The sequence below is a fragment of the Diceros bicornis genome, chromosome X, assembly GCF_020826845.1.
Source record: "Diceros bicornis minor isolate mBicDic1 chromosome X, mDicBic1.mat.cur, whole genome shotgun sequence".
Classification (NCBI taxonomy): domain Eukaryota; kingdom Metazoa; phylum Chordata; class Mammalia; order Perissodactyla; family Rhinocerotidae; genus Diceros; species Diceros bicornis.
This window is the reverse complement of record NC_080781.1, coordinates 63,411,311-63,437,778: the sequence shown is the minus strand read 5'-3', so window position 1 is coordinate 63,437,778 and position 26,468 is coordinate 63,411,311. Positions and strand designations below refer to the sequence as shown.

The 26,468-nt window shown below is 39.0% G+C and overlaps 1 protein-coding gene across 11 annotated transcripts in view; it reads right to left on the bottom strand.

The window, feature by feature from the left end:
- EDA (ectodysplasin A) overlaps positions 1–26,468 on the bottom strand; it is a 369,474-nt gene that overhangs the window by 7,390 nt on the left and 335,616 nt on the right. For 8 of the 11 annotated variants that reach the window (XM_058536080.1, XM_058536081.1, XM_058536079.1 and 5 more), the window contains 2 exons: positions 11,295–11,318; positions 76–255 (listed from right to left, as the gene is read on the bottom strand). In XM_058536080.1, the coding sequence (XP_058392063.1) occupies positions 76–255; positions 11,295–11,318 (204 nt within the window). Of the gene's footprint in view, positions 1–75; positions 256–11,294; positions 11,319–12,056; positions 12,438–26,468 lie in introns of those variants that run through there. The other 3 variants (XR_009217545.1, XR_009217546.1, XR_009217544.1) reach the window with 3 other exon arrangements.

The window sequence follows — 26,468 nt, the reverse complement described above, 5'->3', positions numbered from 1 at the left end:
TCAAGATCACCCACTCTTGCTCTATTAAAGTACGTGTAAGGAGCTTAGTGGGGGTGGAGAGACAGAGGAACTCACCAGAAGGTCCCTGGAGGCCAGGGGGTCCTTGAGGACCAGGAGGACCTGGAGGGCCAGGTGGTCCCATAACAGTTGTTCCTGGAATTCCAGGAATCCCTGGAATCCCTGGGGGTCCCTGGGGTCCGGGAGGTCCTGGAGGTCCTGGGGGGCCATTGGGCCCAGGAGGGCCTGCCTTCTTTCCTGAAAGACAAGATTTGGTGTTACATTTGTAGGTATTGACTGAGAATGTACCATCAAGAGTTCTACAGACTTCCAATGACACAAAGTCAGCCCTCTGGGAGTTCTTGCTGTTAAAGAGGTAGACATCTTTATCACACATGATAGACACACACACTCCCTTCCCCCCTTCATGAATAATCACTTACAGAGCTGGGTTTAAAGATCTAGAAATAAATGACCCTCAAGGAGCTCAGTCTAGTGGGGAAATAGACACAGTCACAGGATAGTAGAAGTGTCACATTAATGGTATGGACAAAAAGCTGAAGAGGTCAGGGAAGGCGTCAAAAAGGAGGTTACAGGGAGTGACGTCAGCATCATGGCGGAGTGAGCTTTCCCGTGAATTCTTCCCCCACAAGATACAACAAAAGCAACAGCCACAGACCAACAACGGAATCCCAGACAGTGAAAACCTAGAGCGGAGGGATCCACACTGCCGCACATCTTAGAGCGGAACGTGCTGGGCCCCCGGAGGAAGTGGGGAGAGGTAAGGAGAACTCCACTCCCTCCCCATCAGATCAGCGATCCCGGTCCGCGCGGCTCCCAGAGAGGGGGGAGGGGCGGCCCTCGGTGGGAAACTGTAGCTCTTCGGGCTCTCTCAGCCAGTGGGAAACTCCCGCACAGAGGGCTCAGAGGAGCCACAGGGCTACCATCAACATCTGAGCACCCCAGAGAGCGGATAAAGAGGGGCAAACGAGAAGCCTCCCACGTCAGGGACCCAGAGGGCAAAAGAGAGAGCTCCCCCCTCCCCGCAACCCGGAGTCTGCAGCTCGACCAGACCTAGCGATCCGAGGCAGACCTGAACAAACTGGACTGGACCCGTGGATCGCAGTGGGGAAAAAAACCAAAACAAAACAAAACAAAACTGCGGATCGCAGCAGAAAAACTGGGGCAGAGCGCAGGGGGCTTAGACTACACAGCCCTTTACCACCAGACAGTGGCGGCAGGTGGAAATTGCAACCAGAGACTTCCAGGATGAGGAAAAACAAAACCAACACAGGAACCACAATGCAAAAATATATGAAATCACCAGACCAGAAACAAAATGACAAGCACCCAGAAATCAACCCCGAAGACACAGAAATCCATAAACTAAATGACAGAGATTTCAAAATAGCTATCATAAAAACACTCAACGAAATACGAGACAACACAGACAAACAATTCAATGAGATTAGGAGTTTCTTCACAAAAGAGATTGAAATCATAAAGAAAAACCAATCAGTGCTGATGGAGATGAAGAACACAATGGAGGAGATAAAGGAGAATCTGGAATCTTTAAAGAACAGAGCTGACAATATGGAGGAAAGAATTAGTACTTTAAAGGATAGGAATACAGATATACTCCAGATGGAAGAAGAGAGAGAACTAAGACTAAAAAGAAATGAAGAAAGACTCCGAGAAATATCTGACTCTATTAGAAAATGTAACATAAGAATTATAGGTATTCCTGAGGGAGAGGAGAGGGAAAGAGGAACAGAGAGCCTATTCAAGGAAATAATTGCTGAAAAATTCCCAAATCTGGGGAAGGAGCAGGAAATACCAGTAAGCGAAGCCAACAGGACACCTATATATGTTAACAGACAAAGGCCTTCACCACGACACCTAGTGGTAAGGCTAGCCAGGGTCAACGACAAAGAAACACTATTAAGGGCAGCTAGACAAAAACAAAAAATAACGTACAAAGGAACTCCCATCAGGCTCTCAGCGGATTTCTCAACAGAAACTTTTCAGGCTAGAAGAGACTGGAATGATATATTCAAAACACTAAAAGACAAAAACTTTCAGCCAAGAATACTCTATCCAGCAAAAATATCCTTCAAATATGATGGAGAAATAGTAACTCTCCCAGATAAACAAAAGCTAAGAGAGTTCATGGCCACGAGACCCCCACTACAAGAAATACTCAAGAAGGCCCTCAGGCCTGAAAAAAAGAAGAGAAAGGGAACACAAAGCTTGGAGTAAGGAGAAAAGTGGGTAGACAAAATCAGAGAAATAGTAGATCTTTACCGGAATAGGTTAGCAACCACTTAAATACTAAACTCAAAGATCAAAGGAAGAAATTCACCAAAAATAAATTTAACCTCATCACTGTAAACACACAGCCACAACACAAGATCGAATAAGGTATAACAAGAGCAACTTAGAAGGGGAAGAGGAAAGTGACTGAATTGACTTAGTATAAGGAAATAGGAGGCTATCAGATAATGGACTATCTCATACAGAAGATTTTTTGCCCAAACCTCAAGGTAACCACTAAACAAATAATCAAATTAAAACCACATATGATAAACAAAGAGAAAACTAGAAGAATCATAAGACAGAACAACCAAACTGAATTGGCAGTCCAAAACAAATGGGACAAGAAACAAAGGAAATGCAAAAGAACCAGAAAATAAGTGACAAAACAGCAACATTCAGCCCTCATATTTCAATAATTACCCTAAATGTAAATGGATTGAACTCTCCAATCAAAAGATACAGAGTGGCAGGATGGATTAAAAAGCAAGACCCAACAATATGCTGCCTTCAGGAAACACATCTTAGCACTAAAGACAAGCACAGGCTCAGAGTGAAAGGATGGAAGACAATACTCCAAGCTAATGGCAAACAAAAGAAAGCAGGTGTTGCCATACTCATATCAGACAAAGTAGACTTCAAGATAAAACAGGTTAAGAAAGACAAAGAAGGGAAATACATAATGATAAAAGGGACACTCCATCAAGAAGACATATCACTTATAAATATATATGCACCCAACATAGGAGCACCAATGTACATAAAACAACTATTAACAAACCTAAAAGGAGAAATCAACAACAACACAATAATAGTAGGGGATCTTAACACCCCACTTACAGCAATGGATAGATCATCCAGACAAAAAGTTAATAAAGAAATATTAGACTTAAATGAAAAACTGGACGAGATGGACCTAGTAGACATATACAGAGCACTCCACCCAAAAACAGCTGACTACACATTCTTCTCAAGCGCACATGGAACATTCTCTAGGATAGACCATATGTTGGGAAACAAAGCAAGCCTCAATAAATTTAAGAAGATTGAAATCATAACAAGCATCTTTTCGGACCATAAGGCTATGAAACTGGAAATGAACCAGGATAAAAAAACTGGGAAAGGACAAAAATGTGGAGATTAAACAACATGCTACTGAACAACCAATGGATCATTGATGAAATTAAAGGAGAAATCAAAAACTATCTGGAAACAAACGAAAATGATAACATGCCATATCAAACCATATGGGATGCAGCAAAAGCGGTCCTGAGAGGGAAACTCATAGCGATACAAGCCCACCTTAACAAACAAGAAAAAGCCCTAATAGGCAACCTTAAATTACACCTAACAGAACTAGAAAAAGAAGAACAAACAAAGCCCAAAGCCAGCAGAAGGAGAGAAATAATAAAAATCAGAGCAGAAATAAATGATATTGAGACCAAAAAAACAGTAGAAAGGATTAATGAAACAAAGAGTTGGTTCTTCGAGAAGATAAACAAAATAGATAAACCCTTAGCCAGGCTTACTAAGAAAAAAAGAGAAAAGGCTCAAGTAAATAAAATTAGAAATGAAAGAGGAGAAATTACAACGGATACCATGGAAATACAGAGGATTATAAGAGAATACTATGAGAAATTATATGCCAACAAATTGGACAATCTAGAAGAAATGGATAAATTCTTAGACTTATACAACCTCCCAAAATTGAACCAAGAAGAAATGGAGAATCTGAATAGACCAATAACAAGTAAAGAGATTGAAATAGTAATCAAAAACCTCCCAAAAAATAAAAGTCCAGGACCAGATGGCTTCTCCAGTGAATTTTACCAAACATTCAAAGAAGATTTAATACCCATCCTCCTCAAACTATTCCAAAAAATAAAGGAAGATGGAACACTTCCTGAATCATTCTATGAGGCCAACATCACCCTGATACCAAAACCAGACAAAGACAATACAAAGAAAGAAAATTACAGGCCAATATTGCTGATGAACATTGATGCAAAAATCCTCAACAAAATATTGGCAAACCGAATACAACAATATATTAAAAAGATCATACACCATGATCAAGTGGGATTTATACCAGAGACGCAGGGATGGTTCAACATCTGCAAATCCATCAACGTGATACATCACATCAACAAAACAAAGAATAAAAACCACATGATCGTCTCAATAGATGCAGAGAAGGCATTTGACAAGATACAACATCCATTTATGATAAAAACTCTCAATAAAATGGGAATAGAAGGAAAGTACCTCAACATAATAAAGGCCATATATGACAAACCCACAGCCAACATCATACTCAACGGGGAAAGACTGAAAGCCATTCCTCTGAGAACAGGAACGAGGCAGGGCTGCCCACTCTCACCACTCCTGTTCAACATAGTACTGGAGGTTTTGGCCAGAGCAATTAGGCAAGAAAAAGGAATAAAAGGAATCCAAATAGGTAACGAAGAAGTGAAACTCTCACTATTTGCAGATGACATGATTGTATATATAGAAAACCCTAAAGAATCTGTTGGAAAACTGTTAGAAACAATCAACAACTACAGCAAAGTTGCAGGGTACAAAATCAATCTACAAAAATCAGTTGCATTTCTATATGCTAATAATGAACTAACAGAAAGAGAGCTCAAAAAGATAATACCATTTACAATTGCATCAAAAAGAATAAAATACCTAGGAATAAATCTTACCAAGGAGGTGAAGGACCTATACAATGAGAACTACAAGACATTATTGAGGGAAATCCACGATGACATAAAGAAATGGAAAGATATCCCATGCACGTGGATTGGAAGAATAAACATAGTTAAAATGTCTATATTACCTAAAGCAATCTACAGATTCAATGCAATCCCAATCAGAATCCCAATGACATTCTTCACAGAAACAGAAAAAAGAATACTAAAATTCATATGGGGCAACAAAAGACCCCGAATAGCTAAAGAAATCCTAAAGAAAAAGAACAAAGCAGGAGGCATCACAATTCCTGACTTCAAAACATACTACAAAGCAATAGTAATCAAAACAGCATGGTACTGGTACAAAAACAGACACACAGATCAATGGAACAGAATTGAAAGCCCAGAAATAAAACCACACATATACGGACAGCTAATTTTCGACAAAGGTGCTAAGAACATGCAATGGAGAAAGGAAAGTCTCTTCAATAAATGGTGTTGGGAAAACTGGACATGCAAAAGAATGAAAGTGGACCATGTGCTATTGCCATTCACAAAAATTAACTCAAAATGGATCAAAGACCTGAAGGTGAGACCTGAAACTATAAAACTCATAGAAGAAAATATAGGCAACACACTATTTGACATTGGTTTTAAAGGAATCTTTGCGGATGACATGCCTACTCAGACTAGGGAAACTAAAGAAAAAATAAACAAGTGGGACTTTATCAGATTAAAGAGCTTTTATAAGACAAATGAAACCAGAATCAAGATGAACAAACAACCAACCAGCTGGGAGAGAATATTTGCAAAACATACATCTGACAAGGGGTTGATCTCCATAATATATAAAGAACTCACACAATTGAACAACAAAAAAACAAACAACCCGATCAAAAAATGGGCAGAGGAAATGAACAGACACTTCTCCAAGGAAGATATACAGATGGCCAATAGGCACATGAAAAGATGCTCAACATCACTAATCATCAGGGAAATGCAAATCAAAACAACACTAAGATACCACCTCACGCCCGTTAGAATGGCTATAATCACCAAGACAAAAAACAACAAATGTTGGAGAGGATGTGGAGAAACAGGAACCCTCATACACAGCTGGTGGGAATGCAAATTGGTGCAGCCTCTATGGAAAACGGTATGGAGATTCCTCAAAGAATTAAAAATAGAGATGCCCTATGATCCAGCCATCCCACTACTGGGAATCTATCCAATGCACCTGAAATCAACAATCCAAAGAGGCTTATGCACCCCTATGTTCATTGCAGCATTATTCACCATAGCCAAGAAGTGGAAGCAACCTAAGTGTCCCTCGACTGACGACTGGATTAAGAAAATGTGGTATATATATACAATGGACTACTACTCAGCCATAAAAAAAGACAAAATCGTCACATTTGCAACAACATGGATGGGCCTGGAGCGTATTATGTTAAGTGAAATAAGCCAGAAAGAGAAAGACAAACACTGTATGATCTCACTCATATGTGGAATATAAACCAACACATGGACAGAGAAAACTGGACTGTGGTTACCCGGGCAGTGGGGGTGGGGGGTGGGCACAAGGGGTGAAGGGAGTCATATATGGGGTGATGGACAAACAAAAATGTACAACCCAAAATTTCACAATGTTAGAAACCATTAAAACATCAATAAAAAAAAAAAAAAAAAAGGAGGTTATATTTCAGCTGAGTCCAAAGGATCAGAATTACCAAGTAGCCAGACCTACGGGTCACTTTTTGAATTGAGAATTGGGCTATTGTTGAAGAGTATAGCTTTCATGTTTACTGCCCAGTTTGGTGGACTTGATGTGGATGATAAGAGGAAGCTAGGAGAACAGCCTGACCTTAGGAATAACATCAGCTCCAGGAAGGTTTCCTATAGGAATCAGGATATACAGGAACCGGGGGTTGGGATGGAAGTGGTGCTAGCTAGAAATGAGGAACGGGAAGGAGTTTGGGAGTTGAGAGGTGGTGGGGCGTGTGGCGGGGTGGGGGAGAGGGGGAGAGAGAGAGAGAGAGAAACATAAGGAAAGAAGGGGAGGCAGAGAAAGAGCTGAGGAGGGGGCAGCAGGCAGGTTTTGCTTTCTCAGCTGACCTCTCTAAACCCTATTTTTAAAGATCCTTGGGAAAGCAAATTCTGCAAACTCCCTTGGTAACATGTTCTGATATTTATCACCCCTCACTGTTAGAAAGTGCTTCTGTATATTTAACTGAAATCCCTCCCGTGGCAGTTTAAGCTCTTAATCAGTTCTTTGTGTAGATAGAGAAGAATAGCTACCATCATACACATAATAACTCTCATATGCTCAAAGACATTAAGTCACCTATCAACCTCCATTATTATAGGCTAAATAATCCAGCTTCCCAGAGTCTTTCCTCAGAGGCCATATTCTTGAATGTATTATTAATCAAGCCCACCAACTTTTCCCCTATTCCTCCTCACTGTCTTTTCAGAACAGTCTCGGCCTTCCCAGTCCATATTCCAGTCCTTCCAACATTCCTACCAGAATGTAGTTATGTTAACTGAGTCATAATTGTGGTCTTGAATCAAAACCTCCAGTCCTCCTGTTTACTTCCTCTGCTCTGTGCAGCCCGATTCAAGCACTACAGGTGGTCACAGGTGGGAGTCTTCTTCCCTTCATCACTTTCTTACAATTTTGTGGAAGTCCCAGGAATGGAAGCCTTTTACCAGACTCCATCACAGTGTCTTCACCTGTGGTATTTTCTTAGTTTTAAATATAAACCTCTTAAGTCTCACTTAAATACCTTCTTACTGACTCCAACTTCCTGCTCCTCAGACTCTATGGCAGGAGAATCCTGTCCTGATTTATCAGGTCCTTCTTTAAGAATAATGCCGTATGTTGAAGAAACCCAATCTCTATGGCAACACCACTCAAGAGGCCAGTTGACCTGTCTAACCACATCTGCGTTTGGAAGGAAACAATGGGGTCATTGTGGGGCCCCTTCCCCAGGGAGGAAAGAAAGGAAGGTCCAGAGAGCCTTTTCTCAGCGAGAGTCCCTGTAGCCTTAAAGAACTAGAGGCAGAGATTTAGCATTTTCCCTGCACTTAGCAGCAAAAGATTAGATCTGCCCAGTTTCTAGATCTAGCTAATTTCAAGATGCTGAACAGGAAAGCCATCTCCCTTCAGATTTGGGCAGCTTCCAAGTCAGGCTTATTCAGTGCCCAAGTTTCAATTCCAGCTAGTGTAGTGGAAAGAACACGGAATCTGTAGTCAGGAGATAAGGCTGAAAGCCCCAGCTCTACCATGGACACACTTTGGGCAAATCCCTTCCTCTCCCTGAGCCTTAGTTTCTCCATCAGTGAAATGAGGAGCTTGGCCTCGATGATTTCTCTCTCTGTTTCCTCCCAAGACTGAGGTTCCATAAGGAGGGCTGCCTTACCCCTGGCAGTCAGGAAACTTCCCTAGCCTGGTTGTAAGGTTTGCTTCTCCCTCACTGTTCTCTGGGTGGTGTAGACACAGAGGACAGTGCATATTAGGTGGTCCTATGTCCAAGAATTTCTAGGCCTAACAGTGATTTTCGAGCTAGAGGTTGTTCTGGGGGTAGTACAAACTTCAGTGTCAAGACTATGAGTCTCCCGTGATTGCTAATATAATTTTGGAAGAATTACAGCCAGAAACTCCTCCAGTCAAAGAGAATAATGGTTGCAGTGTAAACAGAGAATGTTTACTTATGAAAATGTTAGAAGGCATTTGGGAAAAAGCTCCTGCTGTGATCTAGTTCTGCAGCTGGTCCTCTTTGCTCCTCTGCAACCAGGTTTAGGCAAATGTGCTTCTTGTACTTGCATACTTACTGAAAGTTGGAGAGGAGCATGTACAAAATAACCCCTGGACCAAGAGGATGACTAGAGGATTGAATTCTTTCTCTGGATTTCCTTCTTTAACAGAACACCTCATGATAAAAAGCCCAGAGACTTTTGTACTTAGAAAGTTACCCTGTTAGTCTTAGATGAAAGAATATATACATTCTTTTCAAAGCTAAATTTCATGAAAGGAGCATTTTCCTAACCTTTAGGCGAAGCCCAAATTGCTGAAAGAACACCTAAAAGCGAGAGAGCAAAAGTGAGTGAGAGAGACAAAAAGTGTGTGTGCATGAGTGAATTAGTTGTGAGGGGGGAAAATTCCATTAAAGGATGGAAATTAAATGAACGACTCAACTTACCTCTTTAGGCATGTGCCTTTTCACTGTGTCCAAGGAAATCTGTATTAAATGGCTTCTAAATTACTTTCAGCCAAAATAAATGTTTAGGACCTGTATGTATTCTCCTTCCAATAATGGCCCAATACAAGGTAGCAGTACCAGGCAGTGATCCGGGTACTGTCAATGCCCTGTCAGAGGCATTGGAATCTCTGAGTTGTAATTCCAGAGATTCTAGCCTAAACAATCACCTTCTATTGCCACTAGCAAGTGTATTCTCTCAGTGCTTACCCATTGGATAACACTGCAACTGGGTGCTGCTCCCTACCACACACATGCTCTACACTCTGTTAAATCACTAGCCTACTTGCTGTTCTTCTAAACATGCCATGTTCTTTCATACCTCTGAAAGATTTGAGTATGCTGTTCCCTTTGCTAGAATGTCCTTCCCTCTATTTTTTTTATCACCCTTCAAAATCCAGGTCAAATGCTGTTTTCTCTGAGATGTGGTCCCTCACTTTTCCAGAGAGAAGTACTTGCTCCTTCTCTGTGCTGCCACAGCACCCTGTTCATGCTTCTATGATAGCATTTTTTACACTGTACTGTAATTATTTGTGTGTACTTCCACGATTCAAATTACACTGGGAGATTTTTGAGGGCAGAAACCATTTTTCTTTATCTCTATATCTCTATTCCTGACAAATATAAGATGCTTATTCACTGTCTAGTGAATGAGCAAGTGGAAAAAAATGAGTGTCTGTAATTAAAAAGTGCTCTCAAGTCTACCTATTAAGAAGGGAAGTTATCCCTGGGTTTGTGTTAGGAGCAGAGGGTGTCCATGTCCAAACCAGGTGAGCTTTCTAGGTTTCTTATAATTCGGTGTTAAAGGGATGTGGCAAGAGTTAAAAAGTACATGCTTAAAAAGTCAAATTTAGTTTCTTAAAAGACAGAATATCTTGGTGAATGCCCAGGCCCTACAGAGAAAGATTTCCTCACTGACTCCAGCTCTCTGGCTGTTTTCCAACTTTGTTCAGCTCAGGTCCTCAGGAGGCCAAGCCTTTCCTCAGCTTCTTTACAACAGGGACACAGATTTTCCATGTGATCCATGGCACCTCAAGCCACCAGAGTACCCTAGTGTTCAGAGAAGTGGTAGGTGGTGGCTGAAGCCCGTCTTTTTGGCCTAGTCTGGGGTTGATAATATACTCTATAAAGGTCCAGAAATCTTAACAGACAGAATCGTTTCACTTAAAGCATTTTAATGAAAAATCATTGATTTCACTCTATCTTCCTTCCAGGTCAGAACACAGAAATGAATAGATATTTAAAACTGGTTTTGTAGTTGGTTCTTTTAGTCCTAAGGAGTGGACCATATTGCCTAGTCTTGTCTTTTAGAACCTGTTCTGTCTTTGGGTTTTCCTCTTCATGTAAGCAAGCACTCGTACAAGCTCTTGGGCCAGTCCCATTACAAGTACAATGGAGACTTACTGACCCAACAATGCACAATGGACCGTTCAACTAGAAGCTTCCTTAAAAAGGCTAAAAGATCAGGCTATTACTCCAGCTTAGTTTTTCATTATAGAGAAAATGATATTGAAACCCCAAAGCAAGAAATACCTTCCCTGACTATCTGAGAAATAGGATAGGGATGGCTTTTAGGCCAAGAAATAGGGTACTGACATCTCTCAGGAGGTAGCATACCTAGTCCCTACAAGCTGTCTCAGGACCTCATTCATACCTGAATACTGATTTGATAAAGGAAGGGAAAAAAGGAGAAAGGAGAAGGGCAGGGGAAAGAGTAAGGAAGAATGAAGGAAAGAGATGTAAACTGAGTTGTACAAAAGAGGGAGCAAGAAAGAAAAACCAAAATGACTTTCACATGTCGCTAGAGAAGCAATTCTATCTTTCATGGATCATCACTGAAAAACGATTTCTATTTCTTGTTCCTTGGAAGCTAAAATACTCAAGAAGATCACACGTAGTTGAATAAAATAATGGACAACCAGCATTGAAAGAATATAATATCAAAATCCTACTCCTTTGATTTTTTTCTTCTAATTTTAGAAAAGACACGACATGACAGCAATTTTATAAAACCAAAAGCTTAACTTACCCTTTTTCTTATTTTTAACTGGACCTGTTAAAAAAAGAAAATGGAAAATTAACAGAAAGTTCATTCTTCAAGACAGTCACAGGAGGGACCTTCAAGATACTGCAAATTTGAGGGAGCCCCACACCAAGGGTCAGGTTATTGGCAAGGTATCTCCTAACTATCCAACCTCTCTAGTCTGTTTCTGACTGTTGTAACAAGAAAGGTACAAGGAAGATTCTTCCCTAGGAAGAAAAATCTTTCAGCCCCAGTCTGTGGAGTGAGGGAATGGGTGCTTCTCCATAGAGATGAAATGCCCAGAAACGCAGAACTCAACAACCTTAGGACGGCATTTCATTAATTCTGCGAGTCCTGAGATTGAAGAGTCATGCATTCAGGGGGGGAACTGACATGAAGTCTCATGTGTTGCAGCTGGAAGGAAAAAAGGGTCATTTTCACGGAAGGAGCAGAGCAGCGGCAGTTTACTTTTTAGTCTCTTCCTTATTGTGATTTAGATTGCTAGTTATTAAAACAGTGCAACCATAATACATTCATCTAGGGGCCACATGCACTCCCCCTGTAATTTGCCATAAGTCAACAAACACTTTAAAAGAAGTGTCAACAGTTTCATCGACAGTGAAATCACAAGCATTTTTGGGAATTATTTCTAAAGAAAACAATTCTAATCAGTTGAGGGCACTCAGAGAGCCCAAGACTTTTCTCATATAGTTAGGTGACAACCTCTCCCCAGACATACAGTTTAGGTATCTCCCAGACATGTTTTACCCTCCTGCAGACTCAATTCTCTTCATTCTGTAGGTAGATTTGATTTTCTTTAGATACAGGTATTTTAAATCTGTTCCAAACTCCCATGAAGACACTATTCGACAACATTAGACCACTGTTATTGCCCTCAGGAACCTACAAAAAGAATACCAAGCATTTGTATATTGTTTTATAGTTTATAAGACCTATTTCCATCTATCATGTCATTTTATCCTTGCAACAAGCCTGGAATGATCTTTACCTATAAGAGCAGGCTCTATCAGAGGTTCTACCTGAGCAGGCTCAATCAGAAGTCAGCAAAGTCTCTAACCTGGAGGGCTGCCAGTGTGGCCATCAGAGCTTTCACAGGTCCCTTGAAAACCAGTGTCTGTGTAGACTTCCCTGACAAAGTAATTTCACGTGCAACAGTAGGTATTATTATATGCAGGGGATATTTTAGGTTGGGTTTAGCAACCTACTGCACTCAAGGTCATGAATCTCCATTCTTTTATCCTTGTTTTTTCTCCTTTTCTCTCCTCCCAGTCCAAAGAAGTTTCTTTGCTGCTTATCCTTTAGTTTTTTAACAGCATTGAGAGTTCTTGAGAATGTGCATGGAGGTTCTGGCAAGGAAGCACAGCTATGCAGATATGACTGACTAAGAGGCAGCAACTCAACCCGACAAGGGCGACCTCCTTGAACAAGAAAGTTATCTGGGGAAGGGTTTACACAGAAAGGCCCAACCTCATCAGCCAGCTACCATCCAGCCAGTCAGGCACTTCAGCCTGGGAGAGCAGTGGGACGACAGCCATTACAGCCACATTGCCCTCATAGACAAGTTGTGCTAGCCCTGGCCAAGTTTCTGACCATTTCAGCTGGTTAAAGGGTTAGCACTGTTACATCAGACTTCAAAGCAGGCTTTGAGGAAATCAGACCATCACCAAGAAACCAGTCCTTACTGAGCACACCTATGGAAGGTAGCACAGTAAATAATGAAACACAACTCTATCCTCAAGGAACTTACAGTTGGATAGGAAAATACAAAAGAGGGGAGACTTAAGGAATCATACTGACTAGTTGAGGAAAAAAAAAAAAAAAACTTCCTAGAGGAAGTTTGACCTAAATCCACAAGTGAAAAGAGGGAAAGGGAAATTTAAACATTTTTCTTAACTTCTATTATTATTATTATTATTGCTGAGGAAGATTTGCCCTGAGTTAACATCTGTTGCCAATCTTCCTCTTTTTTTGCTTGAGGAAGATTAGCCCTGAGCTAACATCTGTGCCAGTCTTCCTCTATTTTGTATGTGGGCTGCCGCCACAGCACGGCTGACGAGTGGTGTAGGTCTGCACCCGGGATCCGAACCTGTGAACCCAGGCTGCCAAAGTGGATGAGCTGAACCTAACCACTATGCCATAGGGCCAGCCCCCCAACTTCTACTATTTTCATACAGGAAATACCTATTAATTATACATACGTAAATGCATGCATATATACATACATAAAAAAGGGGAGCAAAAAGGAAAAAATAGCTTATTAGATTACCCATAATTAGCCACTATTAACATTTTTATGCATATCGAGAAATTATCTATGCATATAAATATGTACTTTTAAAAAATGGGATCAAATAAAAGTGTTTGATAACTTTTTCTGTCAATAACTACATTTCTACATTGTCATTTTTAATATGGATACACTAGCATTGTATAGGTAACTTTATATTTTTTATAGTACTTTTATGATTTCATTTTTTAAATATTTAAATCTTTAACTAATCTGGTATGGATTTTGGAATACAGTGTGAGGTAAGGATCTAACTCAAATTTTTATTTTTCAAAATGACCATGACGTGAAGAGTGCTGAGAGCAACAGGGGCTCAAAGCCAGTTTTTTCTTCCACTCCTTCCTGTGTCACAGAAAAGCTCTCAGAGAGCATATACTCAGTGGACAAATGAGGCTAAAAAAGTATGGGCAAGATTGTCATTAGATGGTATCACATTTCCCACAAATGTTAACAAGTATATCATCTCAGCAGTATAGGAGTTCCTTCTTGTTCTAATATAGATCACCACGGCCAGTAAATAATTCTTATGAGTTTCAACATGGACCTCTAAGCCCTGGCTCTATATCTGCCACACCCATTTCTTTTGCTTGAGGCCATTGTAGTTTTCCAGCTTCTAGAGAGAGAATGCCAGGGAGCTAGAACTATCCCATACTAGATATGTGCATCTTGACCCAGAGCAAAAACAGTAACCTCTACTGAGTTCTATAACCTTTTAGACATATTGAATTATTTTCTCTATTATGCTTCAAAACCTTTTTCACACCTACTCAGAGCACTACCACTGTCACATGTCTGTTTCTATGGTAACAGGCTACATTTCTACATCATTCTAATTCCCTCTATTTGTAATCATCATGCTTTCTGAAGGCAAAACCACAAATGTATCAGAATGGGACAGACAGCTGTGTAATCCCTGGGACTGCTTTGATAGGAGTAAAATTGAGATCTGACAGGTTTTGCTCAATGTGGGCAGGCAATTTGCTGTCTGTCATTAAGAAATGGGGGTCTTGTCACAGCATCAGGGCCATGGAAGCCAGCAGCAGTCCTAGCCAGATTCTGGTCCCGACTCAACCACAAACTGACCACAGGGCAAGTGAACCTTTTCTTATGATTCTTCGTCTTCTAAATTAGGGAACACTATATATTTTGTCTCTATTCATGGGTTTGGGTTCTGATGAAGATAAATGACATAACTAAAGCTAACATTTATTAAATATATATGAGCCATGCACTGTGTTAGTTGCTATATATATCTCATTTAGGTCTTATAATAATCCAGCAAAATAGATAATATTATCCTTATTTTATTTATTTATGTATGTATGTATGTATGTGAGGAAGATCAGCCCTGAGCTAACATCCGTGCTAATCCTCCTCTTTTTGCTGAGGAAGACCGGCTCTGAGCTAACATCTATTGCCAATCCTCCTCCTTTTTTTTTCCCCCAAAGCCCCAGTAGATAGTTGCATGCCATAGTTGCACATCCTTCTAGTTGCTGTATGTGGGACGCGGCCTCAGCATGGCCGGAGAAGCGGTGCGTCGGTGTGCGCCCAGGATCTGAACCCGGGCTGCCAGTAGCGGAGCGTGCTCACTTAACCGCTAAGCCATGGGGCCGGCCCATAGGCTTATTTTAAAGATGAAGAGGTGGATTAAATAAATTGTACAAGGTCACATAGATCATAGGTATTTTAACATAAGCTGAAACTTCAGAAAGATTCATTTATTCTAGATATGTTTTGAATACTTAAAAATAAATTTATATACTTCCAGTTTCTGGTTTGACATGTCAAGAGCTTGGAAGTTGTCACTCCCATACTCACAACAAGAAAAAAGTTGAACAAACTTAAATCAACTCTTCTTAGATCCATCAGAGAATTGAGGTCACAATGCAAACTGCTGGTTTGAAAGATGGAGAGACAGACGGGTAGATACAGAGAATCATAGCATACCAGGAGTAGAAGCCTGCAGCTGAAGCCAGTATCAGTAAGAACACTTTAAAACTGTAATTGACAGACTGCAAGAGGCTCAGTGTGAACTAATTTAAGACCTAAAAACTCCAAGGGGGGCCAGTCTTGAGGGGCCCCCAGGCTTTCATGACTTTTACCTTTAAGAGCTCTACCAGGTTCTCACTGTGAAGACTGGAGAAAGATTCTCTTGTGCTTCCAGCAAGGGGAGAGGAAAATAAATAAAATCAGAAATGAAGGAGGAGAAGTTACAACTGATACCTCAGAAATACAAAGGATCATAAGAGACTACTATGAACAATTGTATGTCAACAAATTGGACAAATTAGAAGAAATGGATAAGTTTCTAGAAACATACAACCTACCAAGATTGAATCAAGATGAAATAGAAAATCTGAACAGATTGATTACTAGTAAGGATATTGAATCAATAATCAAAAACCTCACAACAAACAAAAGTCTCAGCAAAGAAATAGAGAAAGAAAATTAGAGAAAAAGAAAAAGAGATAAAAGTGTCAGAATAGAAATGGAAGATATAAAGAAGAACCAAATGGAAGTTTAAGAACTAAAATACAATAACCAAAATAAAAAACTCAATGGATAGGCTCAACAGCAGAATGGCAGGGATAGAAGAAAAAAACCAGTGAACTTGAAGACAGAACAATAAAAATTACTCCATCTGAACAACAGAGAGAAAATAGACTAAAAACAAAAATGAATCAAGAAAATGAGAAGACAAGCCACAGATTGGCAGAAAATATTTGCAAAACACATACCTGATAAAGGACTGTTATCCAAAATATTAAAAGAAACAATAAGAAAACAAACAATACAATTAAAAAAATGGGCCAAAGACCTTAACAGACACACCTCATCAAAAAAGATATACAGATGGCAAGAAAGCATATGAAAAGATGCTCCACATCATATTTCATCAGGGAAATACAAATTAAAACAACAATGATGGGGCTGGCCTGGTGGCGTAGTGGTTAAGTGTGTGCGCTCAGCTTTGGCGGCCTGGGGTTCGCAGGTTTGGATCCTGGGTGCGCACCAACACACTGCTTGTCAAGCCATGCTGTGGCGGCATCCCATATAAAACAGAGGAATATGGGCACGGATGTTAGCCCAGGGCCAATCTTCCTCAGCAAAAAGAGGAGGATTGGCGTTAGATGTTAGCTCAGGGCTAATCTTGACACACACACACACACACAAAAACAATGAGATATCACTACACACTTATTAGAATGGCCAAAATCTGAAACACTGACGTCATCAAATGCTGGTGAGGATGTGGAGCAGCAAGAACTCTCATTCATTGCTGGTGGGAATGCAAAATGGTACAGCTACTTTGGAAGACAGTTTGGTGGTTTCTTACAAAACTAAACATACTCTTACTAAGCAATCCAGCCATCATGCTCCTTGGTATTTACCCAAAGGAATTGAAAAGTTATCTGCACACAAAAACTGGCACATAGGTGTTTATAGCAGCTTTATGTATGGTTGCCAAGACTTGGAAACAACCAAGATGTCCTTCAGTAAGTGAATGGATAAAGTGTGGTACATCTAAACAATGGAATATTATTCAGCACTAAAGAGAAATGCGCTATCAAGCCATGAAAAGACATGGAAGAACCTTAAATTCATATTACTAAGTGAAAGAAGCCAGTCTGAAAAGGCTACATACTGCATGATTCCAATCATATGACATTCTGGAAAAGGAAAAACTGTGGAGACAGTAAAATGATCAGTGGTTGCTAGGAGTTGGGGAGTGATGGATGAATAGGTGGAGCAGAGGATTTTTAGGTTAGTATAAATATTCAGTAAGATGCTATAATGATGGATGCAAGTCATTATACATTTTTCCAAACCCAAGGAATGTACAACACCAAGAGTGGACTGTAATGTAAACTATGGACTCTGGGTGATTATGATGTGGCATTGTAGCTTCATCAATTGTAACAAATGTACCACTCTATTGGGGGATGTTGATAATGAGGTAAGGCTTTGCATGTGTGGGGGCAAGGTATGTATGGGAAATCTCTTTACTTTCCTCTCAATTTTGCTGTGAATATAAAACTGTTCTAAAAAAATAAAGATGTGAATACAAAGGAAATTCTAAAAATCAAAAACACTGAAACTAAGAGCTGATTCTTTGAAAAGATGAACAAAATTGACAAACCTTTAGCTAGACTCACCAAGAAAAAACAAAGAGGACTCAAATAAAATCGGAAGTGAAAGAGGAGATGTTACAATTGATACCACAGAAATACAAAGGATCGTAAGAGACTACTATAAAAATTATATACAACAACTGGACAACCTAGAAGAAATGGATAAATTCCTTGAAACATACAACCTACTGAGACTGAATCATGATTAAATAGAAAATATGAACAGACTGATTACTAGTAAGGAGATTGAATCAGTAATTAAAAACCTCCCATCAGTGGTTGGCCTGGTGGTGTAGCAGTTAAGATGGTGCATTCTGCTTCAGTGGCCCGGAGTTCACTGGTTCAGATCCTGGGTGTGGACCTACTCACCACTCATCAAGCCATGCTGAGGCAGTGTCCCACATAGAGGAACTAGAAGGACCTACAACTAGGATGTACAACTATGTACTGGGGCTTTGGGGAGAAAAAAGAAAAAAGAGGAAGATTGGCAATAGATGTTAGCTCAGGGCCAATTTTCCTCAAAAAATAAACAAACAAATAAATAAATAAGTTAGACTTAAAAACAAAACAAAACAAAAAACCTCCCAATAAACAAAACTCCAGGACCAGATGGCTTCACTGGTAAATTCTACCAAAATTTCAAAGAAGAATTACTACCAATCTTTCTCAGACTCTTCCAAAAAATATGAAGCCAGCATTACCTTCATACCAAAACCAGACAAGGATGCAAGAAAAGAAAATTACAGGCCAATATCCCTGATGAACATAGATGCAAAAATCCTAAACAAAATATTAGTAAACCAAATTCAGTAATACATTAAAAGGACCATACACCTTGATCAAGAGGGACTTATTCCAGGGATGCAAGGAAGGTTCAATATCTGCAAAATCAGTCAATGTGATACACCAATTAACAAAATGAAGGATAAAAATCATATGATCATCTCAATAGATGCAGAAAAGGCATTTGACAAAATTCAATATCTATTTACGATAAAAACTCTCAACAGTATGGGTCTAGAGGGAATGTACCTCAACATAATAAAGACCATATGTGACAAGCTTATAGCTAACATCATACTCAACAGTGAAAAGCCGAAAGCTTTTCCTCTATGATCAGGAACAAGACGAGGATGCCCATTCTTGCCATTTTTATTCAACACAGTATTGGAAGTCCTAGTTAGAGCAATTAAGCAAGAAAAAGAAATAAAAGCCATCCAAATTGGAAAGGAAGAAGTAAAACTGTCACTATTTGCAGATGACATGATATTATATATAGAAAACTCTAAAGACTCCATTAAAAATTGTTATAACTAATAAACAAATTCAGTAAAGTTACAGGATACAAAATCAATATACAAAAATTTGTTGCATTTCTATACACTAATAATAAACTATCATAAAGAGAAATTAAGAAAACAATCCCATTTATAATTGCATCAAAAAGAGTAAAATATCTAGGAATAAATTTAACCAAGGAGGTAAAAGACTTGTATATTGAAAACTACAAGACATTAAAGAAACAAATTGAAAAAGACACAATAAATGGAAATATATCCCATGCTCATGGATTGGAAGAACTAATGTTGTTAAAATGTCCATACTATCCAAAGCAATATACAGATTCAATGCAATCCTTATTAAAATTCCAAAGGCATTTTTTCACAGAAATAGAACAAACAATCCTGAAAATTGTATGGAACCATAAAAGACCCAAAATAGCCAAAGCAATCTTGAGAAAGAAGCAAAAAGCTGGAGGAATCATGGTTTCTAATTTCAAACTATATTACAAAGCTATAGTAATTAAAACAGTATGGTATTGGCATAAAAAGACACATAGATCAATGGAACAGAATAGAGAGCCCAGAAATAAACCCATGCATCTATAGTCAATTAATTTATGACAAAGGAGCCAAGAATATACAATTGGAAAAGCACAGTCTCTTCAATAAATGGTGCTGAGAAAATTGGACAGCCACAAGCAAAAGAATGAAAGTGGACCACTATCTTACACACACCATAGACAAAAATTAACTAAAAAAGATTAAAGACTTGAACATAAGACCTAAAATCATAAAACTTGTAGAAGAAAATATACATGGCAAGTCCATTGACATAGGTCTTGGTAATGATTTTTTGAATCTGACACCAAAAACAAAAGCAACAAAAGCAAAAATAAGCAAGTGGGACTACATCAATCTAAAAAGCTCTGCATAGCAAAGGAAACCATTGATAAAATGAAAAGGCAACCTACTGAATGGGAAAAATGTTTGAAAGTCATATATCTGATAAGGGGCTAATATCCAAAATATATAAAGAACTCATACAACTCAATAGCAAAAAACCAAACAATCTGATCAAAAAATGGATCTCAATAGACATTTGTCCAAAGAAGACATACAGATGGCCATGAGGTACATGAAAAGGTGCTCAATATCACTAATCATCAGGGAAATTCAAATCAAAACCACAATGAGGTATCACCTCACACCTGTTAGAATGGCTATTATCAAAAAGACAAGAATAACAAGTGTTAGTTAGGATGTGGAAAAAAGGGAACCCTTGTGTACTATTGGTGGGAATGTAAATTGGTGCAGCCATTATGGAAAACAGTATGGAGGTTCCTCAAAAAATTAAAAGTAGCACTACCACAGGATCCAGTAATTCCACCTCTAGGTATTTATTTGAAAAAAAAAAAGAACAAAAACACTAACTCAAAAATATATATGCACCTTGGATAAGTCATAAATTCATACTTCAAACTCTAGGGTAACAAGTAAAAAAATTTTTTTAACGAAGTATAATGGATATGCTAAGAGAGGAGAGAAAACGGCATCATATAAAATGTTTGATTAAAACCAGAGAAGGCAGAAAAAGAGTGGAAGACAAAGAAAGAACAAAGAAAAGGGCAATAAATATAAAAGTTACAAATATAGTAGATATTAATCCAGCTATATCAACAAGCACTTGAAATGTGAATGGTCTAAATACACCAGTTAAAGGACAGAGACTGCCATAGTGGATTAAAAAACAAGACCCAACAATATATTGTCTATAAGAAACGCTTTAAATATAAAGACACAGGTAGATTTAAAGCAAAAGGATGGAGAAAGATAGACCATGCTCTAATCAAAAGAGAGCTATATATACATAAATTAATATATACATTAATTTCAGACAACGCTAATTTCAGAGCAAGGAAAATGATCAGGGTAAAAAGGGCATTACATAACGATAAAGGGGTCAATTCTTCAAGAAAACATAACAATCCTTAATGTGTATGTGCTAACAACAGACTGTCAAAGACATGAGGCAAAAACTGATGAATCCACTATTATAGTTAGAGACTTCAGCATGTTTCCATCAGTAATTGAAATATCTAGCTAGCAGAAAATCAGTCAAGATATAGTTGACCTGAATAGCACCATCAATCAATTAGATCTAAATGACATTTACAGAACACTTCATCCAACAATAGCAGGATGCACAGTCTTCTCAAGTTCACATGGAACATTCACTAGGACAAACATTGTGTGTCATAAAACACACCTTAACACATTTAAAAGCATAGATATTATACAAACTATACTCTCACATCACAATGGATTTAAACTAGAAATCAATAACAGAAAGATAGCTGGAAAATCATATATTAGAATGGGAAAAAGATCTAGATGATTTTTGGAAAATATCTAATCTAAGCTTCCATTTTTGGAAGCTAGAAAAAGAAGAGCAAATTAAATCCAAAGTAAGCCAAAGAAATGAAATAATAAAAATCAGAGCAAAAATGCATGAAATTGAAAGAAGAAAAACAATAGAAAAAAAAAATCAATGAAACCAAAAGCTAGTTCTTTGAAAAGATCACTAAAATTGATAAACCCCTACCGAGGCTACCAAGAAAGGGAGAGAGAAGACACAAATTACTAATATCAGAAATGAAAAAAGGACCATTGTTACTGATCCCTTGGACATTAAAAGGATAATAAAATAATATTGTGAACAACTCTATGCCCAAAAATTTGATAACTTAGGTGAAATTGACTAATTCTTTTAAAGATACAACTTATCAAAACTCACACAAGGAGAAATATATAATATGAATAGATTATATATAAATGATAGTAACTCTCTATATTAAAGAAATTGAATATACAATCTGAATAGGCCTATATATATTGAAGAACTTGAATCAACAGTTAATAACCTTCTAGATAGATCTGGTGTCAAGATGGGGGTGTAGGAGGACTCTGAACTCACCTCCTACCATGGACACAACAAATTTACAATGACTCTTAGAACCATTAGCCCTGAGAGAGAATGGAAAACTGGATTAAAAAAATCCCACAACAAGGGACAGTGCTGACTGAGGTGGAAGAGGCAGAAATTCCTTTCTGGAAAGAAAAAAGCCACCTTCTAGCCATGGCACTTCATGGCTGGGAGCAATCTTAAGGGATGAAGCTTTTCCTGGAGGAGTAGGGGATCTGAGCAGCAGAACTTTACCACAATAAGCAGCTTTTGGATGCAGCACAGCTGAGATGAGTGTCATAATATCTGGCTTTGCTGGCTATTAACAACAACAGGGAATACTCCCAGAAAAACTATCAGACATAAGGGAAAGAAAAGCTTGCTTTTAAAGGGCCCACACACAAATTCACTCTTTGGAAAGCAACCTAAAATCACCAGAACGAAAGGTGCACAGTCCTTTGGTGAAAAGAGACTCACTTAATAGTGGGTCTCTGGGCACGTCTTGGCAAGAGGTGAGACCTCCCTAGGCTGGGACCACCTTACCAGGGACTGAGACATTGGTGGCAGCCATTATCGTGACCTAGTACAGGCATGCTAACCCAGGTGCTAACAGATGCCATTGGAGTTCTTCCCCTGGCCTGTTAGCACAGGGGACTGCCCCACCCACTAGAGCACTGATTTAATCCAGCTCAGCCAGGACAGGCAGCCCACCCTAGGGACTGGCCCCACCCAACAGCAAGCCCAATGGACAACTTCTGGGTCCACATAGGTGGGATGTGTGGGATCACTACAGTGGGGTGAGTGGGTCTGCCTCTGCAGGGCAGGGTGTGCACGAGGGGTGGGCCTGTGTTGGCAGAATGTGGGGGGCCGCTGCAGCAGGGCAAGTGGGTCTGCTTCAGTGGGTCAGGGGATGTGCAAAAGGGAGGACTGTTTTGATGGGGTGTGTGGGCCTGCAGGCAGTGGGGCTTGTCAGCTGCAGAAGACTTCTTCTCAAACAGCCACGGAGGGGATTGGCCCCACCTTCCGACAGCTGAAACAATTGTATGCACCCATGCCAGAGGCCAGCCCCACCCAGCTGCACTGCTGAGAGGGCTGACAACAGCCTTGCAGGCCAGAGGCCTACAGCAATTGTAAGCCCCAGAGCATAGGAACCAGCCAAGCTGAGGGCCTACTCACTTAATAGAAAAACTGCAACAGGGATGTGCTATTAGATCTTGTAGCCAACTGTGCTGGGGCTCTCCACACCCAATAAAGAGACTGAAGGGACCATAGCAGCCACACACAGCTGAGCATTACAACTAGCCAGCCAGGGGGACACCCTAGCCTCCCAGGCACCTGCATCAAGAGCAACCCTGCCACAACAGAAGGACATATGTAGTCCCCACAGGGGACACTCCTGGAATATTTGGAACTGGTGATGAGAGGGAAGCACACTGCTGGGCCTCATAAGGCATCTCTTACATAAGGCCACCTCACCAAGATCAGGAGACATAGCTGACCTACCTAATACATAGATATAAGCACAGAGAAAGAGGCAAAAGGAGGAGACAAAGGAATATGTTCCAAATAAGGGATGAGGACAAATCCTCAGAAAAAGAACTAAATGAAACAGAGATAAACAATTTACCTGATAAAGAGTACAAACTAATAGTTATAAGGATGGTCACTGATCTTGGGAGAAGAATGGATGAATTCAGGGAGAAATTCAACAAAGAAATGGAAAATATAACAAAGAACCAATCAGAAATGAAGAATACAATAATGGAGATGAAAAATTCACTAGAGGGACTCAAGCAGAGTAGATGACACAGAAGAACGGATCAGTGAGCTGGATGAAAGACTAGAGGAAATCTGAACAGATAAAAGAAAAAAGAATTAAAAAGAATGAGGACAATTTAAGGGACCTCTGGGACAACATCAAGCACACTAACATCCATATTATAGGTGTCCCAGAACGAGAAGAGAGAGACAAAGTGGTAGAGAATCTATTCGAAGAAATAATAGCTGAAAACTTCCCTAACCTAAGGAAGGAAACAGACATCCAGGTACAGGAAGCACAGAGAGCACCAAAAAAGATAAACCCAAAGAGGCCCAGACCAAGTCACATCATAATTAAATCATAATTTAATTCTTTAATCAAGAATTAAAGATAAAGAGAGAATCCTAAAAGCCACAAGAAAATGGCAACAAATTATACACAAAGGAAACCCCACAAGGCTATCAGCTGATTTCTCAGCAAAAACCTTACAGGCTAGAAGGGAGTGGCACAATATATTTAAAGTGCTGAAAGGAAAAAACCTACAGCCAAGAATACTCTACCTGGCAAGGTTATCATTCAGAATGGAAGGAGAGAGAAAGAGTTTCCTAGCAAAAATTAAGTGAGTTTATCACCAAGAAACCAGCCTTACAAGAAATGCTAAAGGGACTTACTTAAGCGCAAAAGAAAAGGCCAAAAGCAGGAATAAGAAAATTATCAAAGAAAATAAAATCACTGGTAAAGGCAAATACACAATAAAGGTAGCAGATCAACTACCTATGAATCTAATATGCAGGTCAAAAGACAAAAGTACTAAAATTATCTATTTCTATGATAAAAGGTTAACGGATGTACATGCACAAAAAAGAGGTTAGATATGATATCAAAAACACAAAATATGGGAGGAGGGGAGTAAAATAGCAGAGCTTTTAGCAAGAGGTCAAACGAGACCATCAACTTAATATAGATTGCTATATATGTAGGTTACTAAATATGAACATCATGGTAATCACAAACCAGAAACCTATAAATAAATACACAAAAAATTAAGAGAAAGGAACCCAAACATAATATTAAAGAAAGCTTTCAAACAACAAGGGAAGAGAGAAACAGAAGGTGACAGGAAGAGAGAAGAACTACTAAAACACTCATAAAAAAAGGAACAAAATGGCAATAAGTACATTCTTATCAATAGCTACTTTAAATGTCAATGGACTAAATGCTCCAATCAAAAGGCATAGGTTGACTGATTGGATAAAAAAACAAGACCCATATACATGTTGCATATAAGAGACAAACTTCAGACCTAAACACTCACAAAATGAAAGTGAAGGGATGCAAAATGATACTCCATGCAAATGGCAATGAATAGAAAGCTGGGGTAGCAATACATTTATCAGATAAAATAGACTTAAAATAAAAACTGTAACAAGAGACAAAGAAGGGCACTCCATAATGATAAAGAGAACAATCCAACAAGAGGATATAATGCTTGTAAATATCTATGCACCCAACATAGGAGCACCTAAACATGTAAATCAATTATTAACAGACATAAAAGGAGAAATAGACAGTAACACAATAATGCTGTGGGACTTTAACACTCCACTTACACCAATGGATAGATCATGCAAACAAAAGATCAATAAGGGAACATTGGCCTTAAATGACACATTAGACCAGATGGACTCAGTAGATATATATACAGAAAATTCCATCCAAAAACCACAGAATATGCATTCTCTTCAAATGCACATGAAACATTCTCCAGGATAGATCACATATTAGGCCACAAAACAAGTCTCAATAAATTTAAGAAGACTGAAATAGTACCAAGCATCTTTTCAGACCACAACGGTATGAAACTACAAATCAACTACAGGAAGAAAATTGGAAAAGCCACAAATATGTGGAGATTAAACAAAATGCTAATGAACAGCAATTGGACAGGCCTATCTCAACAAACAAGAAAATTTTCAAATAAACAATCTAACAGTGCACCTAAAGGGACTGGAAAAAGAAGAACAAATGAAACCCAAAATCAGTAGAAGGAAGGAAATAATAAAAATAAGAGCAGAAATAAATGAAATAGAGACTAAAAAAACAATAGAAAAAAATCAATGAAACTACGGGCCGGTTCTTTGAAAAGATAAATAAAATTGACTAACATTTAGCTAGACACACCAAGAAAAAAAGAGAAGGCTCAAGTAAATAAAATCAGAAATGAAAGAGGAGAAATTACAAAGGACACTTCAGAAATACAAAAGATTATAAGAGAATACTATGAAAAGCTATATGCCAACAAATTGGATAACCTAGAAGAAATGGATAAATTCTTAGAATCACAGAACCTTCCAAAACTGAATTAAGAAGAAATAGAGAATTTGAATAGACCAATCACCAGTAAGGAGATCAAATCAGTAATCAAAAACCTCCCCAAAAATAAAAGTCCAGGACCAGATGGCTTCCCTGGTGAATTCCACTAAACATTCAAAGAAGACAATACCCATCCTTCTCAAACTCTTCCAAAACATTGAAGAGGAAGGGAACCTTCTTAACTTATTCTACGAAGCCAACATTACCCTGATACCAAACCAGACAAGGACAACACAAAAAAAGAAAATAACAGGCCAATATCACTGATGAACACCAAGGCAAAAATCCTGAAGAAAATACTAGCAAATTGAATACAACAATATGTTAAAAAGATCATACACCACGATCAAGTGGGATTTATT